The sequence below is a fragment of the Fukomys damarensis genome, unplaced genomic scaffold (genome assembly GCF_012274545.1).
Source record: "Fukomys damarensis isolate Sample0158 unplaced genomic scaffold, DMR_v1.0_HiC HiC_scaffold_21, whole genome shotgun sequence".
In the NCBI taxonomy this organism is placed as follows: Eukaryota; Metazoa; Chordata; class Mammalia; order Rodentia; family Bathyergidae; genus Fukomys; species Fukomys damarensis.
Window position 1 is genome coordinate 16719872 of NW_022900933.1, and position 21425 is coordinate 16741296.

A 21425-nucleotide genomic window follows, 5' to 3' on the forward strand; every position below is an offset into this window, starting at 1 on the left:
GTGTAGAACTTCTCTGGGTCCCTAAGAGATGCGGACTGTGTAGGAGACAGGACCCACAAGGACATGCTATCATGACTCCTCACAGCAGCCCACCCCACCCCGCGTCTCCCAGATCAGGATGTACATTTTCTTTTCTTTTTTTGTGGTACTGGGGATCGAACTCAGGCCCTTGAGCTTCCAGGTCAGGTAGTGGAAGCACTGAGCCATACTTTTCTTTTTTTTTTTTTTTCTTTTTCTCTTTTCCTCTCTATTCAGCCGAGGTTTGCACCACAGAGCCAGTTTCTCCCTTACTCTTCTACCCCTCACTTTTCAAATAAACCTTTGCCACCATTTTTGGCTTGTCGCATTCAATTCTTTGTTTGAAGTGAAAAGGACCTAGAATAAGTTTAATTGCTGAGCCATTTCTAAAGGAGCTACCTGACAACAAAATCACACGGCAAATGAGTCAGGCCTTTTCTCTCATTGCACCACAGAGCCAGTTTCTCCCTTACTCTTCTACCCCTCACTTTTCAAATAAACCTTTGCCACCATTTTTGGCTTGTCGCATTCAATTCTTTGTTTGAAGTGAAAAGGACCTAGAATAAGTTTAATTGCTGAGCCATTTCTAAAGGAGCTACCTGACAACAAAATCACACGGCAAATGAGTCAGGCCTTTTCTCTCACACTCTACTGCCTTACTCCCTAACCCCAGTGCTATTACCCACCTCAAAGGGAGATAGTTCATAGCCACAGCCCGGGAGATGCTGTGTGGCTCTTTGGGCCTTCTTCCTGCTGAGTTAAGCTCTGGCAAGCTCTGGTGGGACGCTGAGGGGTCTGCCAGGGCTGCAGACATCCAGTGTACCAAAGGACTGTTGCAAAAGCCATATCTACATCCTCTCCCCCTCCCTGATACAGCTTGCAGAGACAGAGCAGTCACCATGACCCAGACAGAAACAACCTGGGAGGGAAGCTCGCTGAATTGAAGACAGACAGCAGACAGAAGAGGAGGGGAACCCAGGGCCAGGGAGCCTTCTGGCTGGAGACCAACAAGTGCTGTCAAGAGTCCTAGATGCGGATGACAGCTGGTATCTAGAAGATATGAGCCCTGGTCCTGCTCCAGAGCTGCTCACCTGGGATGGGGCGCAGCCATACCCGTCTTCAAGAGCAGGTAATCAAGTCAACTGCTACACTTTCCTCCCCTGTGGAGGCAAGGCTGCTATAGGGTTAAATGGGCAGCTTCAAAACCTAAAGAGAAACAGCCTATTTCCCTATTTAAAAATTCATTAAATAATTGCTGAGTGCTGAGTTCTAGGCATTTACTTGAAGATGAAAGGGCAGTCTCTATTCTCAGGATGTTTATATCTAGTAGGAAAGTAAGCTGACACAAAAATTGTACACAAGAAAGAACGTGGTTAGGTGTCATACAGAGGATTAGACACTGGCTGAATGAAGGTGAAGCACAGTGGGGCATCAGGGAGGACATGCATTTCGAAAGGTGCCTGGCATTAAATTTGGAAGACAAATGCATAACAAACGCCTGGGATTCTAGGCCACCTAGCGGTTTCTATGGCTGCAACCCTCCTTTCTTATCTAGGGCAGAAATAATAATACCAAGGACCTTTCTCGGGTACTTCCTACTTCATGTTATTACCACTACCCAGAGATGTTCTATCCTCCTGGTTTATAGCTGAAGAAACTGAGACTTTAAGAGGTTCAGTAACTTAGCCAAAGTCAATCAGCTGGAAAAAGTTGGAGGTGAGATGGGAATCCAAGTAAAATTAAATCTATAAATAACTGGTGCTTTCAAAAGTGAAACCCTCCTCATAGCTAGTAGGCTCTCGCTCTCTCTCTCTCTCTCTCTCTCTGTCTGGTACCAGGCTTCTATGCTTTAAAGATCCTTGGGAGGGGCCAGGATCAGCAAATTCCAGGTAGGAGAAAGCAAGACTGGGAGAGAAAATCAACACCACACATCTCAGAGTTCTAGAGAGCCAGGTAGTTCTCCTATCTGAGATGTCTCTAACTTGAATGACTTCGCCTTTGTCTTGGTTCTAAGCCCCTCTGGACTCCAGGGATTTTCCTGACTCTCACAGGTATGGGAAACTATGCCTGCTTGCCTGTAGTACTTAAACTTTCCTCCAGTGTCCCAAGGACTCTTAAGTTGTTAGTCTTGATGGAAACCTCAGAGATGACCTAGTCCAGACCCTTCAATTCCTATATTACACAGTAACAAATTAATGGCAGGGCCACGAGGATGTCTTTGGTCTTACCACTAAATACTGATTGAAGATTTATTTCCCTTAATTATAAAACAAAAAAGAATCTTACAACCATTGTGCACTCCTGAGAATCTCTATCAACCATCTTTTAATTTTGTGCCCCTTTCTGTAGCAGCCCCTTTCTTTTTGTGAGGGTGGGTAGGGTGTGGAGAGAGCAGCAGAGTAGTGCATTTCTCGATGCTGAGAACAGTCCACTGCTGGTGGGCTGCCTCTCTGCTCTCTGACCTGGCACGCCCAGCATCTCCGCCATGTTCAAGGCCCATGGCCATCTGTTTTGCCTGCCAACTTCCTTACTGGTTGAGTTGCTGGCAGTCAGAAGTAAGTGAATCCTGTCACCTGCTGGCTGCTTACCTGAGGCACATGATTTGTGGAGATGGGTCTTTCAGAGAGAGAGCCAAGACTCTAACTCTCAGCCCCTGCAGAGGAGGGTAGCAGCTCTGATGTGTGAAGCCCGCTCCAAAGTCTCACATCCTTACTATTCATTTAGGGTAACAAGCATCTGTGCTTGGTGGTCAACAGGGGACAATGAGGAGGACAGGGGAGGAGTGACTGTGGAAAGTAGGAAAGCTGGCCATGCCTGCTCATTAACACTGTTCACCCTTGACCCTCTTGGATTCTCAAGTCACCTGTACAGTCCAGCTCCTGGGCTCTACCCTCCCTATCCCACCCCTTTTAAGCAAGCAAACCTCTGGTCTGGAGAAAATGGTAGGTTCCCATAGCAATGGGCCTTTTAGCTGTTTCCATGGCAACCAACACCCAGACCATTTAGTTGCTAGTCAACTGACAGCTGTAAGTGGATCGGTTTAGAAGCTGAAGGATAGGCCCAGGGATTCTCTTTAGAGAAAGAGGATGCCACCACCCAAAATGACTCAACTCCTCCAAAGACTTTTAGGCAGTTATCTGTGGAGATGCATTCTGTCCCTCCACTCCCATTCCCAACACATATAGGAAAACAATGTCACTGGCTAACACAAACTCAACCTCTAATCTTTGTTGTCTCTTTCCAAAGGCCCTGGATCCCACTTGTTTACTGTGACTCTCACCTGAACAACTTTCTTACATGCAGCTCTTCTCTGTGCAGATGTTTTTCCAATGTACCATGACTTTGTCCTCCTACCAACCCAATTATTGGAGAATAATTTACTTTTTGGATTAAAGCAAATGATTAATCCACGATGATCTTTACTTCATTGACCTCATCTACTTTAAGTCACCTTTCCTATGCCTGCAGATGCTCTGAGACCAGTCTGCTTTATGAACCTTTGCAAGGCACAATCAGGATCCCTCTGTTTCTTGGAAAAAAATAAAAAAATAAAATAACTGGCTGAGATTTCAAAACCCCAGCATGTAGGATTTGAAATTACTCTGTGCTTGTTGCTTTTCATTAGCATGAAGATGGGACTATTACCCCTCACATTTAACTTTCTCCCAAACTGAAGATCTGAGGTGCTATGTCCCCTTATTTTGTTAACAGGGGAGCTTCTTGGCTTACTTTTTTTGAAAAAAATATTTTTTTTATTAGCATATGATTGCAATACATCACAGTCACATTTGTTTTAGGAGACTGGTACAAGTCTGTAGCATATTTTTGTTGTTTTGACTTATAAACAATTGGAGTCTGACATTTGTCTGCCTTGAATTCATGTAACAGTTGGGTCTAAGCCTCAGAGGCGTAGAAAAGGGACGTGAGAAAGAGCATGATCGTTTCTGTACACCCAAGATTCAGTGCAACTCTGCGTTGATGACTGTCAACTTTCAGTAGCAGATGACCTTTCCAACTAATCCCCCCACGGGGAGCCCTGCCTTGCTCACGGCTGCAGGCTCCAAGGAGCCCCACAATGGCTGGCAGGTAGACAGTCCCCAGCAGTCAGGTTCCCTTTCTGTTCTGATGGAAGGCTATATACTAACTGAGCTGCTTGTCTGGGTCTGAGAGCAGAGTATGAAATGCAGGCTCAGCAGCTGTTAGCCCCAAAGGAGTTTAAAAATGTGAAGAGTCTTCTGTAAGGAATCCACAGATACATATAAGAACTGAGCCTTTCTAGACCTTCAGAAAGCTCCTGTGCAGAGCAGATAGCTTTCTTTTCTTTTTTTAAGACAGTCTTGACATGTAGTTCAGGCTAGTTCCAAATCCGTAGTGTTCCTTCTGCCTCAGCCTCTTCAGTGCTTGGATTACAAGCATGCGCCACCACCCCTGGTTGTTAGCCTTTTTCTGAGCAGACACATTACTACGTACAAGACTGGACTTCCTGGTTTTCCTATTTCTAAACAAAGAACAGTGCACGCTGGAACAATAGCTAAAGATTAACAGAGTGTATGCTACATGCTAAGTGTTTTACATGCCTCATTTCATTTAATCCTCATTTCCCTTCCTTAACAGATAAGGGAACTGAAGCACTGAAAGATGAAGTGATTTAAAGATCACCTTGGCAATCCTATTATTTTATTTTTTGGTTTTTTTGAGACAGGGTCTCACTATGTAGTTGAGACTGACCTGGAACTCACTAAGTAGCCCAGGCTGGTCTTGAACTCACAGTGATCCTCCTGCCTCAGCCTCCTGAGTCCTGGGACTACAGGCGTGTGCTACCACGCCTGGCTGGCAATCCTATTAATTAGTAGAGCCAGGCAGTTTGAAGTCAGAGACCTCAATAGTTAAGCACTTTTGGAATTCACACAATTCTGCTACGCCTAGGGTCTGCATGGGGAGACAGGGTGGCTGTCCCTCTAGACTAAATGTGACAAGCCACACAAGAGACATTAGCTGAAGAGTCTTGTGATTGAATGGCTGCCAGGATTAACTAGCAAAGCTTGGTGGTCGACAACTTCATTCCTGACCCATTGCTGTCCCCTGGTGGTTTTCCTAGGAAGCTCACAGGTTGAAGAAATCCAAGGGTCTAGTGAAATTATCGGCCTGAAAAGAACCATGATCAAATGAATTATTTGCTCATATTTTCTCAACACTTTGTCCGAAAAGTTTCTTCCTTTTGCCTCAACCTAACAGATGACCTTCCAAGGTCCTTATTACTTAATCACGAAGAGGGTTGTAGTTCCTGGGACACCTAGAAGCTGACTTTAGTACATGGATTCAAAGCAGCAAACTCTGTGTATCATGATTATACTTGTTACTTTTTTTTTTTTCTGGTACCAGGGATCGAACTCAGGACCTTGAGCTTGCAAGGCATGTGTGGTACCACTGAGCTAAATCCCCGGTCCTATACTTGTTACTTTAAGAGCAGGAAACTCCAAGACTTAACTCATTTTACTGTGCTTGCTATAACTTCACATTTCGCCTTCAAGCTTCTAAGCTTTCCCCACCTTACTGATGGTTCCCAAAAGATCACTGAGTCTCACTCCTCAGATGTTACTGTTCAGCTGTGGGATGTCTGCTCTCACTGTTTCCTATAAGCATGCCATCCTCCTGCCTTGGCCTCCTGAGTGCTGGGATTATAGGATGTGCCACTACACCCCGCTAGAAAAAGCAGTTTCTGACAGTCATATCTTCTCTGGAGTCACAGAAATGCATGCCCACCTGCATGGATCTAGGGAACTTGCTGTCTGAAAGAAGCAGGTAATCACTGGCCAAATGCAAAAACACTGTTTTTTTCCTTTATTCAAAGATTCAGATGCAAGAAAAGGACACAAGTTAATATTGTTAAAAAAAAAAAATCAAACACCTGCTAAGCAACTGTTGCCTTTAATGAAAACCAGCTAAGACGGAACAAGAGACATGAGCCAGCTAGGGAAGAGTCAGCCATCTGAGCTAAATTTCTGTTGTAGAACATCTCTCCAGTGATCTCTGGATACACGGAGAACAAGCCCTACTATTGAAGCCACCGGGCTGGAGGTGCTGTCAAGAGCCAGCAGGAAGTGTTGGCCAGATGTACTGGATTCTGTGAGGGAGGCACTTGGAGCTGAGGAACCTGTAGACACAAGGGCCACAGCTACACAGAAATGGTTTGGCTGCCATTCTCCACACTGAGCACCAATGCCCTAGGGCAAGTTATCCTGAGATCCCTAAGCCTCTGCTCCCAGTCCTGCCTGGCTGGGCCCACCCTCATCCAACAGCAAAATATCATGAGCCAGTTAAACTAGTCCTCACAATCCAACTCTTTCTCCTTTCTTCAGCCCTTTTACAAAGGAAATTACAAAGGCTACAGGTCTGAGATCTCAAGAAGTATGGTCTTAGATGTTTTTGGAGGTTGTGAGGCATAAAACAGCAGTCTTGAAATTCCTTTCATCTTGTGGCACTGATTTAGCTTCAAGTCTGATTTCCCTCCATTCTTCCCTTCCCTCTACCCGGCCCTCTTACCCCCATGTAGACATAATGGCATCAAATACTTCTAGCCTTTGATCTCTACTGGGATTTCCCAGCAGAAGAGATTTTTTTTTTTGTCATCCAAAAGTTCCCATTTCACCACCAGTTTTACCTGGAGAAAGAGAAAAAGAATTGGGAAAAATGAAACTAGGGTTTCACCTTAACCCACAATTGGTTTAACTGTGTTTCCCAGATGTAAATTATAATGAATCGCCTAATTCTTCACCATTTTTTTCTTAAATCATTCCATCACGAATCCAACTTGGCATATAAACACTGCCTGTGGCCTCAAACTCAGAAGAGTCAACCAAAATGTATCTCCTATGATTTGGTATTGATACACACTTGAATTTAGTCAACAAAACAAAGATTCTTAAAGCATTCTTTTCCTCTTTGATCAAGGGCATGTAAATAAAAACCTTACAAGAAAAATAATTTTACATTTGAAAAATTGTGCATGTATTTGACAAGTGCAAATGTAGTACTCTCACCACCATTCATATCTTTAATACAGGCTCTCTCCAGTTCTCCCTGCTTACAAGTGCTTGCCAGAGAAACAAGCAGGTAAAGCAGAAATAACAGGTCAGAGGTGAAGGCAGAGACTGGAAAGGTAAAGGAAAGGAGAGTGGAAAAGTTTCTTCTCTGCAATGCAGCTAACAAACTACTGCTCTCTCCTTAAAAGCTTGATGGAGAAACCAGGGCTTCTGAGGGTGAGGCTAAGATAGCTTAGACCTTGAACTATTTGATAGCTGGCTAAAATCTTTGAACACTGCATAGACTTTGGAGACCCAGCTCTAAACCTAGGCTGCCAGTTTTCTTTGTGGAATGGATTCTGTCTGTATCTTAAAACACAGAGGCTCAAATTTCCTCATCTGTAAGACAGGGAATATCGCCTCCGCATAGGGGGTCATGAGAATCAAGTGCAATGTTGTGTATAAAAGTGTGGTCATCAGGCCCCCAAGCTAACCATTAGGTCAAATGCACACAATGAAAAATACAGATTCTTAACACTCAAGCCTGTCTTTTTCCCGCTGGCATCTGCTTCATCATAGAGACCAGGGGCTCTCTGTCCCCATCTTTGCTTTCTGCTCCTTTCCTCAGATTTCTAATCCAGCCCCAAGGTCTCCAGCGTCCTCGATAACAGTGGCACTTACATTAGGGTATTCACTCTTCACTGGCAGTTTATTCAGGTAGTTGTAGGTCTTGTCTTTTTGGATGGGGCAGCTGATTCCACTCTTACAACCGTCAGGCTCAGGAATGGGAAAGAAGACTGGTACCTTGAACAGGATGCCATGCACGAAGGCTGTGCTGTTTGTAGACTGAGTATCTTGAAGCAAAAAGAGAATCAAGCAGAGAAGAAAACAGCATATTTATAAATCCTAAACTAAATCTTCAGATACATTATCAAACAACAGCCTTGGTATACTCGCAAATTGGAAAGCTTTACTTCTTAATTCTTTGCAGTTATGCGTAGTATATAGCACGGTGCAAACAATCAACAGGCAGGAGTTGTTTTCTTTCTCCCATCCCTGCCTTGCTCTCCACTGCCCTTCAGTTCCTCAGGAGAATCAGAGTTACCTGGACGAATTACCTTATCTAGCAAGGCAACTAACTTTTGACAGTAAACTTTCTGTTTGCTATTTATATCGGCTTCTACTGAAGTGTATCATGTGCTTTAAATACCAAGGTCTGTGACGACAGTGAAATTGGTAACCCTCCAGGCACCTGGTAAGATTAAAAACAGGTACGTTTCTTGGTAGCCTTTAACCTCTGTATCACAAGATGGGCAGGAGGAAAAAAGATATTAAGAAAGCAGAGCAAGCAGACTCAGAAACTGATAGGGTATTTTGGAGACATGGGGCTGTTTTGTTCTCCCTGCCTGGTCGGGGATGACTTTTGTTTAGAAAGCACATCCTACCAGACCTGGCCAGGGGTGTAGCTCATGTTTAACGTTTGAGGCTCTGCATTCGATCCCCAGCATGGCAGGGGTGAGGGGAGGGAAGACAGAGAAGAGAAAGTATACCTCTCCAGGCTATAGTTCAGGAGGGAGAACAGGGAGCTCAGACTCACAAGTAGACTTTAGCCTTATGTACAAGACATGGCAGGAACTTTGAGGTTCCTCAGTAGAGTATCTAGTTTCATAGGATAGAGAACTAGAAGATGATTCAAAGCAGATGCTCTGCCCAGAAATGAAAATGTTAACATTTATCTCCATTCTTGGGAATCTGAAGGTGATGAATGAGGTACAAGAAAACAATCCAAGTTTCAATACTATGTCTTCACTTGAAGACAAAGTTCAGGTTTTCCGATTGTTTCTTGGATCCCTAGTGAGTTCCCTAAACCTGAGAGAGATTGCTAAATATTAATTGCACCTTTTTTTTCAGGCAGGTATAGACTTAATGGCTTAAGGTAGATTTCTTGAAATGACATTTTTTTTTGCTTTGGTTTTTTGAAAAAGGTCTTGCTGTGTAATTCAAGCTGGCCTTGAACTCGCTGTGTAGCCCATGCTGGTCTCGAACTTAAAGCGCTCCATCTGCCTCAGTCTCCCAAGTGCTGGCATTACAGGCATGCTTGGCAGAAATAATATTTTGGAGGAGTTCCAGAGTTTCCAGACTCAGAGTGTGTACTAACACAGTGTGTAGCCAGAGGTGATATTCCCATAAAAGCCTGTTGTGCAACATGGGCTAAGACAGGACAGAGATGAGACAACCCATAGACACAGGGAAAGTACCCTCTTGAAGTCCAGTGAGCCTGGACTCTGAGAAAGCGGCACACGGGGACCCAGTATGAGAAGGGTGTCTTGGGAATAGTAAATCCCAGCTTTGCACAAGTTGAAAGGGAGGTCGTAGAGTTCCTGACAGTCACCTTCCCAGCCCTTACATCCCTGTGCTCATCCAACACTTGCTGTTTATGTTATGTGTTAGCATGAATTTTAGGTTAAAAGCCACATTTACTCACAGCTGGTAAAGGTCACATTGACGGTGTAGGTCTGTCCTTTGTCCAGTTCACACGGTTGGGTGGGACATGGGCTCACATTCACCTCCTTTATAATTCCAACCTCAGAGCCTGCAAAGATAAAATGAAAGAAAGAAAAGGAATTGGAATAGGAGGAAAGGTACACCACGGATGCTGCCCACTTCCTAATGGGCCTGTGCTCTCCTCTCCTAATTAGGGCTCTCATTTTCTTTTTTTTCTTTTTTTTTGGCTACCAGAGATTGAACTCAGGACCTAGTGCTTGTGAGGGAGGAGGCGGAACCACTGAGCTAAATCCCCAGACCCTCTCATCTCCTTTTGACTACTTTCCTAGGATGGAATCTTTAGGACAATGTACAATTAAAGAGAGAATCGTGAGCCGGGCGTGGTGGCGCACGCCTGTAATCCCAGCACTGGGGAGGCTGAGGCAGAAGGATCACTGTGAGTTTAAAACCAGCCTGGGCTACATAGTGAGTTCCAATTCAGTCTCAACTATATAATGAGACCCTGTCTCAAAAAAAAAAAAAGAGAGAGAGAGAGAGAATTGTGTCAGGCAAGGTAGCACACACCTGCAATCCTAGCACTCAGGTGGCCAAGGTAGGACTGCAAGTTTGAGGCCACTACAGAGAAACAAATTCTCTCAAACAACTCCACAAAAAATGAGAACCCTGATTCAACTTACTGCTAAAATCACATCCTATAAATTGGACCAAAAATCATCTAGCTCGTTTCTTTTTCTTTCTTTTTTTTTTGGTTTTTGAGACAGGGTCTCACTCTGTAGTTGAGACTGACCTGGAACTCACTGTGTAGCCCAGGCTGGTCTCAAACTCACAGCGATCCTCCTGCCTCAGCCTCTCGAGTGCTGGGATTATAGGCGTGCGCCACCACATCCAGCCTCTAGCTCCTTTCTTGATGAAGACAAAAGTTAATATTTGTCAAATATTCAGAGACCATGTGCCAAAAAGATTAGAGATTAAATCATAACTAAAGAAACTCAGAATGCTCCTAGATTAATAAAAAAATTTTAGTGCATATTTGTAGTACATAATGACTACATTCATCATGGTGAGTTGGTACATATTCCCAGATTCTTCTTTTTTGGTTTTTGCTGAGACAAGGTCTCGCTATGTAGTTTGGGTCAGCCTTAAATTCACTGTGTAGCCCAGGCTGGCCTTGAATTTACAGCAATTGTCCTGCCTCAGCCTCCCAAGTGCTGGGATTACAGGTATACACTACTATGCCTGGCTGGTCCTAGATCTTGTATTGCATTCCTAATGCAAAGGGTCATACTTTAAACTTAAGCCTTGAAAATATTTGTCTCGATCTTCCTCTGAATTTCTTATTAAAATATTCCTGTTTCCCTTTTCATTTTCTAGCAGAGTTAAGCATATAAATTTGATTAAAGCTGTTTGCTGGGGGCTGGAGTGGGTGAACAGGACCATACTTAATGCAAAACCAGCTGGAAGGCAAACCTGCTATGAAGGGAGATGGAAGGAATTTAAGCCATCTTTCTCCCTCAGGTGTTACAAAGCAAATGCTGCTTTCAGTTTGGTATTTGTTGTAAAATCTGCCAGAGCCCAGAGAAGACAAAACCTCTTTAGAGTTTCTTTCAAGTTTTAGCTCCTGAGTCATTCATCTTGAGGCCCTGTGGGAGTTGTACCTTGGGTAGCAAGGATGAGGGAAAGTTCAGACACTTGAGAAAAACAAAACAAAACAAAACAAACAAAAAAACAGACCTCACAATCTAACCTCCTTGTTTTAGAGGTTAGAAAACAGAGAAGCATTAAGATTACAGTGAGTTGTCCAGGGTCACACTGTGTGGAAAAGGCATATCCAAGACTCAAGGAATTGGCCTGATTTGGTGTCTTTCTCCCCCCATCTCCTCCTCCTGCTTTTCTTTCTTCCTTTCCTCCTTCCCTTCCTTCCCTCCACAATGCTAGGGATCAAACCCAAAACCTCATGCATGCTAGGCAAGTGCTCTACCTCTGAGTTCATCCCAGCCCTAGTTACTCTTTCTATCTTAAAGGTTCAACTTCCCTATCCTTTGTGATATTCAGTGATGAAATATCTCCTGTCCAGATTTTATGTCCTTGCCCCAAACTCCTGGTAAACCCTTTGCCCATATTCTATCTTCTTGAAATATCTTCATTCTTTCATCCCAGCCTGGTTTCGTAAAGAAATAAGGTATAGTATTAAAAGTACAGGTAAAAAAATGAAATGTGCCAGAACATCTAGTCTTTGCTTTTTAAGTTAGTTCACTCACTTGCAAGTAAGTGGACTAGGGAATTTAAGAGAAACTAACATCTTAACCCTCAACAGAAGAATGATCCTAAAGTATGACCCTTAAGAGAGGAGTTCCCTGTAGTCTGTATAACTAATACGCACTAATAATGAGAGAGAGAGAGAGAGAGAGTGAGAGAGAGACAGAGAACCAAAAACCCAGGAGAACAGAAAAGAGCCAGGAAATGGAGATTCCCCCTAGAGACTCCAGGATGGAAGGCCTACCTTCCCACACTTGACTTTAGCTTAGCTTGGGGGGACTGTCAGGTGCCTACCCCCTGGAACTGTAAGAGAATTAATCCGTACTAGTTTAAGCAAAATGAGAGACAGACAGACAGACAGAGAGGGATAGAGACTACCTTTATTTCTGAACAGGGAACGGAACCATCTCCACAATACATGAGTTCTCATTATGATCGGTCATGTACTCTGAGGAAAGAAATCCAAGAGGCTCACTAATGAGTCGCAAAATGCCTCAGGTGAAAAAATTACAGGCAGTACCTCAGATCTTGACTAAGTCATTAGGACCTTGATGTTCTCCCCACAAGTATCAAAAGAAATAAAGAGGACAGAGGTCAAAGTCTTTATAGCTCCAGTAAAAACTTAGGGCCCTAATTTAACCTTAAGCCAAATAGGGCTGATTCACACAGCCAAGATAGCAGAAATAACAGCCGTGTTAGAGACTACACTTGAGTCTGGGCTTCTTCTCCTCTGAGGTTCTTACTTGCCTAGGTCTAAATTGCTGCTGAAAATATGTCTGCAAATACTATATATGCCTAAAATATAAGTCAGATATTGGAATGTGCCAGGAAACAATTGATCTGACCTGTCACTGCTGTTTCTAGGCAGATGCAAAATTCGATTTATCATTCAAAAACTAGGTTTAGCCCGGGAGTCTTCTAACAGACGCACTGAGGAACACTAGACACTCTATAAATCTGAGCTCTCTCCAAAAGGAGCTACAAACTGCTCTTAATCTCTAGGTTCAGGGGAACGCTGTAAATGATAAAGTATACATATGAATAGTTTCCCTGTTCTATACTTTGGGAGATGAAGACCAGGGGAACCCTTCTATCCCAACACAAGGTTGTAAAGTAGTGCACATCATACCGGCCTATCTCAAGTTGCAGCACTACCATCTGCATTTGCAATCCTAAGACCAGCTGCTTCCGATTTGTCTCCATCTCTCCCCACTATCTTTTCAAGTCAGTGGACCCTCAAGTTTGACCATGGACCCCTGCCAATAAGATCTGCAATATATAGATGGATATTTACTCTGGAAATCTATGTTCTCTAACTTACGTCTCAAGGGCAAGGTGTGTATCTTTAAAAAAACAAAATCATCTTAACCAAGGACAAAAGTGCTCTTTGTACAACACACACACACACACACACACACACACACACACACACACACAAAATCTGAGTCTTGGAAAATCTCATTTCTCTGTCCTGTCCTCTGGAAGCTGGACTGCTGAAAGGGAGGTAACAGTGCCCGTGAGACTAAGTTAAGTGCTGCCATCCTGCTCTGAGGTGGACTCTGGGGACTGCTGCCTGGGCTTGAAATCTCACTAGCTCCACTACATACTGTGAACCTCAAAACACTTAACATCTGGGAATAAAAAGGATTCCCTTTTATTTATTTATTTATTTTTTGGTTGAGACACGGTCTCACTACGTAGTTGAGACTGACCTGGAATTCACTGTGTAGCCCATGTTGGTCTTGAACTCACATCGATCCTCCTGCCTCAGCCTCCCGAGTGCTGGGATTACAGGCATGCGCCACCACGCCTGGCTAAGGATTTCCATCGTATAGAATGGGTCATAGAACACACATCCAGCTCTAGGTTAGTGATGAACACAGGAGTACTACTTAGGGTTATCATCATATCTTGACTCAGCTCAGGAATTTAATCCAGAGGGTTAGCAAATCCCCCTTTGACACCAAAGCTGAGTTTCTCTCCCTAAGTATACTTCATTTACAGAGATTCTGTTTCCAGCTAATAATATGGACTCTTACTGTCTCAAAAGCAGAATGTATGAAGATAGCTGGTGTAGTGTAGGTGGAGAGGATACTTTGTGCTGTGCAGTCAGATTAGCTCAGTACTGCGTAGGACAATGGGAACAGTGCTGCCCAAACAGATGCACTCTGTTGATGCTTCCTGTTCCTGCCCTTCGGCTGAAAAGTCCCTCTAAATCACTTCTATCACCACAACACCAAATGCCCAAGCCTCCGGCTAGGTCTGTAAATGACAGTCTTCAGTCTCTTACCCTCCAACTTGCTTCTCCCTCACAGCAAAAGTTCAAACTGTACACACACTCAGCACCTTTGAGAAGCACTCACTTTCATTCCATCCCATCTTCCCTGATGTTAACAAGCTGTGGAAAATCAATGCTTATACTGAGGCATTCCAGGTCCAGCTTCTACCTGCTTCTTTGAAAGCTGTGGAGTGCTTATAGCTCTTTCATCCAGTTTTTTGCTAACAAGAGGTCCCCTCCACCCTGTATGGGGACTCTTACTCAGGGCCTCAAGCTTGCCAGGTAGGCACTATGCCACTGAGCTACATCCCTGGCCCCCTAACAAGAGGTTCTTGAACTTTTATAGAAGAAAGCCCTCTGCTCTAACCCGAAAACATTGCAAAACTACCTTGCTTCGTCTGATTTCTTACTTGAAGTCCCACTCCAAGGAAAAGTGAGGATGGAGTGGAATGCAAAATCTTTTGATGTGGGTGCTCAAGTTTTCACACTGTATTTCTCAATTCAAAAGTAAATCGAGGGCCAGGCATGGTAGTGGCATGACTGTAATCCCAGTAATCAGAAGCCTGAGGCAGGAGGATCATCATGAGTTCTACACCAGCCAGGGCTACACGGTGAGTTTGAGGACAGTCTGAACTACATATACATAGAAAGACCCTGTCTATAAAAAAAAAAAGTATACGAGAGCCTAGTGTGGTGGTGCACACCTACAATCCCAGCATTTGGGAGGCTGAGGCAGAAAGACTGCTGCAAGTTTTGAGGCCAGTGTGGGCTATGTGGTGAGTTCAAGGCCAGACTAAACTACATAGCTAGGCTGTCTCAAAAAAAGGTAAATTGAAAATATGTGATGGAAATTATTTAAGGTTTCCCATGGGTTGTATCTGCCTTTTTTCTCCAAAATGAATAGAACTTTAGGATTTCAGTTCTCTCTCCTTCCTTCTCTTTGTCCTCCTTCCCTCTCCCTCCTCTGCCTCTCCCTCTTTCTTGTTACCAGTGAAATCCAAAGTGGCTCATAAAGACCCATCAGTTTCCTCCTGCTTATAAGCTGTGAGATCTTGGGCAAGTTACTCTATGTGTCTTAGTTTCAGCTTCTATAAAATAGATCATCAACAGAATAACTGAATAAAATTAATAGTGTCATCTTCCAAATGTTGGTCACTAGCTGGGCATGGTGGCACACGCCTGTAATCCCAGCACTCGGGAGGCTGAGGCAGGAGGATCGCTGTGAGTTTGAGACCAGCCTGGGCTACACAGTGAGTTCCAGGACAGTCTCAACTACATAATGAGACCCTGTCTCAAAACAAAACAAAACAAAACAAAACAAAAAAACAAAAACAAATGTTAGTCACTGAGCTTAGTGGAGGGCTGGGTATTTAGCTCAGTGGTGCCACCACCTGCCTCATAAGCACAGGTCCCAGTACTGTATATGCAAACCATATGTATGAAGGGGTTAATATAAGAAACAATTAAGAACTAAATTTAAACCGGGTGTGGTGGTGCACACCTGTAATCCCAGAACTCGGGAGGCTGAGGCAGGAGGATTGCTGTGAGTTTGAGACCAGCCTGGGCTACATAGTGAGTTCCAGGTCAGTCTCCACTACATAGTGAGACCGTCACAAAAAGAGGCTGAGGGGAGGATTGCTGTGAGTTTGAGACCAGCCTGGGCTACATAGTGAGTTCCAGGTCAGTCTCCACTACATAGTGAGACCGTCACAAAATAAATAAATAAATAAATAAATAAATAAATAAATAAATAAATAAATAAAATAAAAAAACAACCAGAACTAAGTTTAGTGGAGGGAAAGGCATTAGGTGGAAGCAATAGTTGCATTTTTCAAGTACCAGACTCCTACCTCAAATAAACAGCATCTGCTAAGTGTTAATAGGCCAGAGGTCTTTATTCCTCAATCACTCCAATCCCCCAGCCCTCAACTTGGTTTTTGACTCAACATGAATTTTTGTGACCCAGTGGAAAGAATATATATCTCCTCATTTACCTCTTCAACAAATTTTATTGAGTAGTTATTACCTACGTATAAAGGAGCAAACTTATCTCAGTTACTTGTAAGCCGGCTACCTAACGTTCCTGGAATTCACCGATTGACTACCTGACTTTCAGGTTTCCTTCTGGCTCAGGTATTTCTACAAAACCAGTATCCTGTCTCTTTCATTGATCATTGCACCTCTGCACCTCCAATCTTCCAACAGAACTGTTCAGTTCTGCTCCAACAATTAATTCTACAGACTCGACGGAATGAACTCAGAATTCCTACGCCCGTTGCATTTTCCAACAAAGATTCCAATCACAGCGTTGAGAGGGAGTAACGTGTCACAAGACAGGATTACACACATGAGGAAAACGGATTAAGAATCCCAAAACTCCAGTCCAAAAGAAGATATTCTGTGACAGACTAAATCATGAAAAGAGAACTGACTTTTGAATTGTCAGCAAGAGGGAAATTAAGAAAGGCAACGGGGAGCAGAAGGGGCAGGGTGGGGGATGGGCGGGCTAACCCAAACCAAAACATAATAAAATGGGCCGAGGATTTAACTCGGGGCTGCGGTGCCTGCCTCGCAAGCGCAAGATCCCGAGTTCGATCCCCGGTACCAAAACAAACAAACAAAAAAACCTAATAAAAAGTTCTGCGCTCCTCTCCTAAACCGCGGCGCAGGATACAGACATTCAGACGTCTGCCCTACAGACTTTAGAGAACGTTGACAACAGGTCCATCTCAGGAGAATCCAGGGACCCCCAAAATACATGTTGTTGCAAGGAAAGAGACAGAGTTGTGCGCGGTCAAGTTTCATAAGAGCTGGTGGAGTAACTCCTGTCCCAACCCAGCCCACTCCACCCGGGGTCAGAGGCAGAGCCTTCCGATCCGAGGACGCTGCCCAGCCCAGCTTCGGGGTCAGCGCTGGACGCCGGGGAGGGAGTGGGGCTTCCCTAGAGGGCGCGCGGAGCTCGGGGGGGCCGGGGCTCACCGCAGTCCTTGTACCGGACCAGCTCGGCCTGGCCGGCGACGATGCACACCAGGAGCAGGAAGGCGGCGGCCAGGAAACGCATAGTGGACAGCGAGGATCCAAGCTCGAGGAAGGAAGAAGCGCCAGCTGCAGTCACAAGATAAAGTTGTAGGCGCTGGCCGAGGAGGAGCCCAATCAGGCAACCTGTCCCCAGCAAACACCGCTGAGGCCCGCCCACGTCCCGCCCCTGTGATCCCGGCCCAGAGCCAGCTAGCTATCTCCGCCCACCTTTCGACCAGTGGCGGGGCCGGCCTAGAAGCAGCTCTGCACCGACCGGTCTGTATTGGCGCGTCCGCACTGCCGCAGTGGGAGCATTTGTAGCCAATCAAGCCCCGCTCTCCCTGGACTAACCAATAGAAACGCTCGGGGGTGGGAACTCGCTGAGGTCCCGCCCACAGGCCTCTCCCGGTCCTCCGGAGTCCCGGCGGAGGAGGGAATAAGGGCGATGCGCGGGGCGGGGTTTTGTGAGAAAGATGGCTGCGGTCAGGGCTCCGTCTCTAACGGCCTCTGTGCTGAAAGCGGTCATTCCCGGGCGGAGGGGAAGGTACCAAGGCTGGAAGGGCACTTGGGAAGGACGTTAGTTTCTGTCCCTCCAGGACAAATGGGAAACTAAGACCCACGGAGGAGGGGAGGGTTTGGCGTGATACAGTCCAGGTGGAGTCTCTAGGTTTGGCGGGAAGTCGTCCAGGTGAGGGTCTCCAGGTGCCCTTTTTGCTCCCGGGCGCATCTTTCTTCCTTGTGCGACAGGATCCTCCAGGCCTATGCGGAACTTCAGGCGCGTCGGGAAGAGTCGTCCTCCGGCCCAGAGGCTGGCGAAGGACAGATCCGCCTCACGGAAAGCTGCGTCCAGGTAGGGGGCGAAGCGGGGCGGCGGTGCCCAGGTGAGTGCGGGGAGCGCGGGGACCTCCCTCACCTGTGCCTCCACCGTTTGGAATTCTTGATCCCCTTTCTGCATCTCAGAGGCTTCTGGAAATCACCGAAGAGTCAGAATTCCTCAGGCTGCAGGTGGAGGGAGGTGGATGCTCCGGATTCCAATACAAATTTTCACTGGATACAGTTATCAACCCCGACGACAGGCAAGGAGGGAAGGGGTGGGTCCGCAGGATGTATGGGGGTTCAGTGTGCACTGTTAGGACAAATCGAAAGACTTTGTAGCCATTGTAAAATGGTTAATAACGTCCATCTCACACTGAGGAGCGAACATTTGTCATCCTGATTCAATACAACTTCATTATTGCTGGAAAATTGGCTGCTTAGGTCCATAGGATAGAGAGTCCAGCTGGACTAGATTCCAAGCCCAAGTTCTTAAAAATTATTTTTCAGTAGTCCATTAACTCTTTTTGCTTCAAAATAATCAGCACCTCTTTGAGGTAATAAGAAATGTTTCAGAAAAAAAGAGAAGGTGCACCTCTGGCCTCAGAGGGTTTTGGTGTTTATGACATTCACTGCTGCATTCCTCCTGTTTTTTCAGGGTATTTGAACAGGGTGGCGCAAGAGTGGTGGTTGACTCTGATAGCCTGGCCTTCGTGAAAGGCGCCCAGGTGGACTTCAGCCGAGAACTGATCCGAAGCTCATTTCAAGTGTTGAACAATCCTCAAGCACAGCAAGGATGTTCCTGTGGGTCATCCTTTTCTATCAAACTTTGACAAGATGACAGGTGACCCTGAGGTTGCCACCAGCTGTACTAATCTGAGAAACCTGGGGTTACAGAATTCTAGAGGTTTCTTTCTAATCATATCCTTCTCTCAATTTTATTTTTCTTAATCCAGGAGTGTGTGTTTTGCCGCTATTATTTCCCAAATGTGAAGCTTTCTCACTTAGACAAAATAGCCTCCCTCCACCTGCCCTCTATGTGATGCTAAGGCCAACTTTCCAAATGCTGTTACCTCAGATTTAATCACTGGTTGAAACCCAGCCCCAAAGCTCCAAAATTTGGAGTGACTACTTTGGCCTTTAGGACTGCTTGTACATATGTGTATAGCTATGTATAAAAACCTCATTTTAAAGGAAGTCCTTATTGTGTTTGAATCAGGATTACATTAGGCAGTTTGAACATCAGTTACTAAGACAGAACAGATGAGAAAGGCAAATGAAATGTCTTTTTCATTTCACACATCTAGAATGTGCTACTGACTTATTTTTATTTTCTAATGTAGCCCATTTGCCATTTCCAGTGCGACAGGCAGATACATTTTATTATCATACTTGTCAGTCTGCTAGGATTCATAAAACCAAGAGCCTATCCACCAGAAGACTTGGATCAAACCCTTGCAGATACCTGAAATACTTGAAAAACAGCCTTTCTGTACTCATGTAGACATTTGAAGGGTCTATGACCCTTTAGTAACAGTCTTCTCAGGATATGTTGCTTCACCTGCCTTATGGTGGAAAATGTCTTTGGTCTCATTCAGAGCAGGAAGTAGTTTCTTTTTTAATGTAGATAATAGATAATGGCTTTTTTTGGTTACCAGATGAAATGCAGGATGCCCAGTTATACTTGAATTTCAGGTAAACAGTAGCTTTTTTAGTATAAGTGTGTTGTTTAGTCTTTTTTGGGTATGTTTTACTGGGGATTGAACTTGGGACCTTGCACTTGCAAGATAGGTGGTGAAACCACTGAGCTAAATCCCTGGCCCTTATTTAATCTTTCTAAATAAGTATGTCTCATACTTATGTGTCTCATCACAACAATACTAAAGTGGAGGAAATTACAACCTGGATTGATTCTGGAAGAGTTATTTCTTAAACCATCTTTTTCTTGGGAGCCTAAAAGTTTGTTACAGCAAAATTTGCTGACCTGGGTAGGAATTAAGGTTATTTAATAAGAAAACTTGCCATTAAAAAAAAAAGGAAATGTGAGAAAACCTCATACTGCCGGGCATAGTGGTGCATGCCTGTAATCCCAGCACTCAGGAGGCTGAGGAAGACCGCTCACCGCAAGTTCAAAGCCAGCCTGGGCTGTGCAGCAATTACCCTGTCTCAAAAAAAAAAAAAAAAGAGAACCTAGAATTTAGAGGAAACAAACCTATCATGTGGTTAAAAGAAAGAAGGGAATTCTTGGATCCCTAAACAGATTTCTTAGCCTCCCACGGAAGGACGCAGAAAGCAGGGTGTAACGGAAATGTCTGCATACTCGCATTACTAAGATGGAAAGTTGCCGCCAGTACCTGATCTAATAAGAGTTTCAGTTTATACTACTTAAGTCCTTTCATCATCGTTCAAAAGAGATTTTGCTACATTTTAAATGTTAGAACCTATCCTGAATATTTTTATAGGTATTTATTGATTTGGTGGTTTAAAAACTCCAGAGTCTAAGCAGCAAAGCTGTAGTTGCTAAATATATATCCCATTAAATTGCAGTGGTCAACTGGGCAGAATCAAGTTCCCTTGGAATATAGAAGTTATATACTATAAGTGGGAGAATTGGAATTCTGAGTTTAGAAATAGGTGGATTAGGGAGAAAACACACCCAACTTCACACTGAGAGGACTGGATGTGGCACCAAGAAGTGTTCATGGGAGGGGTGATTTTAAAAACACACGGCAGGGGCCGGGGATTTGGCTCAGTGGTTCCACTGCCTGCCTTGCAAGCACAAGGGCCCCGAGCATGATCCCCAGTACCACAAAAAAAAAAAAAACCCAAAAACAAAAAAACACAGTAATGATAGCAGAAAGAGGATGCCAGTCCATTTGCTTGAGTAATCAACATTGTAAACAGATTTAGGATCATCTGCAGGCCCTTTCTAGCCAGATACCCTCTTCCCAACAGGCCACAAATGCCAGCAGATGTCTTCACAACTTTTGTTCACTGTCCAAATCATTTAGGAAAACTTTATACTCCCATATCACTTGGAAGATCTTTAGCTTTCCTATTACTTTCCAGGAGAGATTGTCAAGGCCTCATTTGTTGCAGAATTGGCTTTAATTCTCTGCATTAGGTGGATGTCATTATCCTCCCCTCCTTTCTGTAGTGGGGATTATACCCATGGCCAGGGCATCATACATATTAAGCAGTAACTCCCATCTCTTCTTTCCCCCTTCTTTCCCTCCTTTCCTTCCTCCCTCCCTCTCTGACTTAACCTGGGATTTGTGGGAAGGTTTCAAGGGATTAGTAGGAAAAAAATCAGTTCAGAGACTAAACTGGGCATAGTAGCACCTTCTTGTAATCCCAGCACTGAGGAGGCTAAGGCAGGAGGATTGCCACGAGTTCAAGGCCAGTCTGAACTACATAGCAAGACCTTTCTCAAAAACCAAAACCAAGGCCAGGGATTTAGCTCCGTGGTTCTGGCGCCTGCCTTGCAAGTACAAGGACCTGAGTTCAATCCCCGG

General features: G+C 44.6%; 2 protein-coding genes across 3 annotated transcripts; one reads left to right on the forward strand and one right to left on the reverse strand.

The window, feature by feature from the left end:
- Positions 1-5930: 5930 nt before the first annotated feature.
- Npc2 (NPC intracellular cholesterol transporter 2) lies at positions 5931-17363 on the reverse strand. Of its 2 annotated transcripts, none has more exons than XM_033766854.1 (5): positions 17326-17363; positions 17059-17184; positions 9526-9633; positions 7722-7894; positions 5931-6679 (listed from the first exon to the last, which is right to left on the reverse strand). In XM_033766854.1, exons 2-5 carry the CDS (start codon positions 17138-17140, stop codon positions 6593-6595), a joined length of 450 nt encoding a protein of 149 aa, XP_033622745.1. In that variant the 5' UTR covers positions 17141-17184; positions 17326-17363; the 3' UTR covers positions 5931-6592. The 2 variants fall into 2 exon arrangements, with proteins under 2 accessions (XP_033622745.1, XP_010643793.1); XM_010645491.3 differs by lacking the exon at positions 17326-17363 and having other exon boundaries at positions 5931-6172; positions 6562-6679; positions 17059-17260.
- A 130-nt stretch (positions 17364-17493) lies between these two features.
- Positions 17494-19972, forward strand: Isca2 (iron-sulfur cluster assembly 2). The gene is made up of 4 exons (XM_010645492.3): positions 17494-17641; positions 17845-17947; positions 18058-18173; positions 18569-19972. The coding sequence occupies exons 1-4, from the start codon at positions 17571-17573 to the stop codon at positions 18741-18743; spliced, it is 465 nt and encodes a 154-aa protein (XP_010643794.1). The 5' UTR covers positions 17494-17570; the 3' UTR covers positions 18744-19972.
- Positions 19973-21425: the final 1453 nt, after the last annotated feature.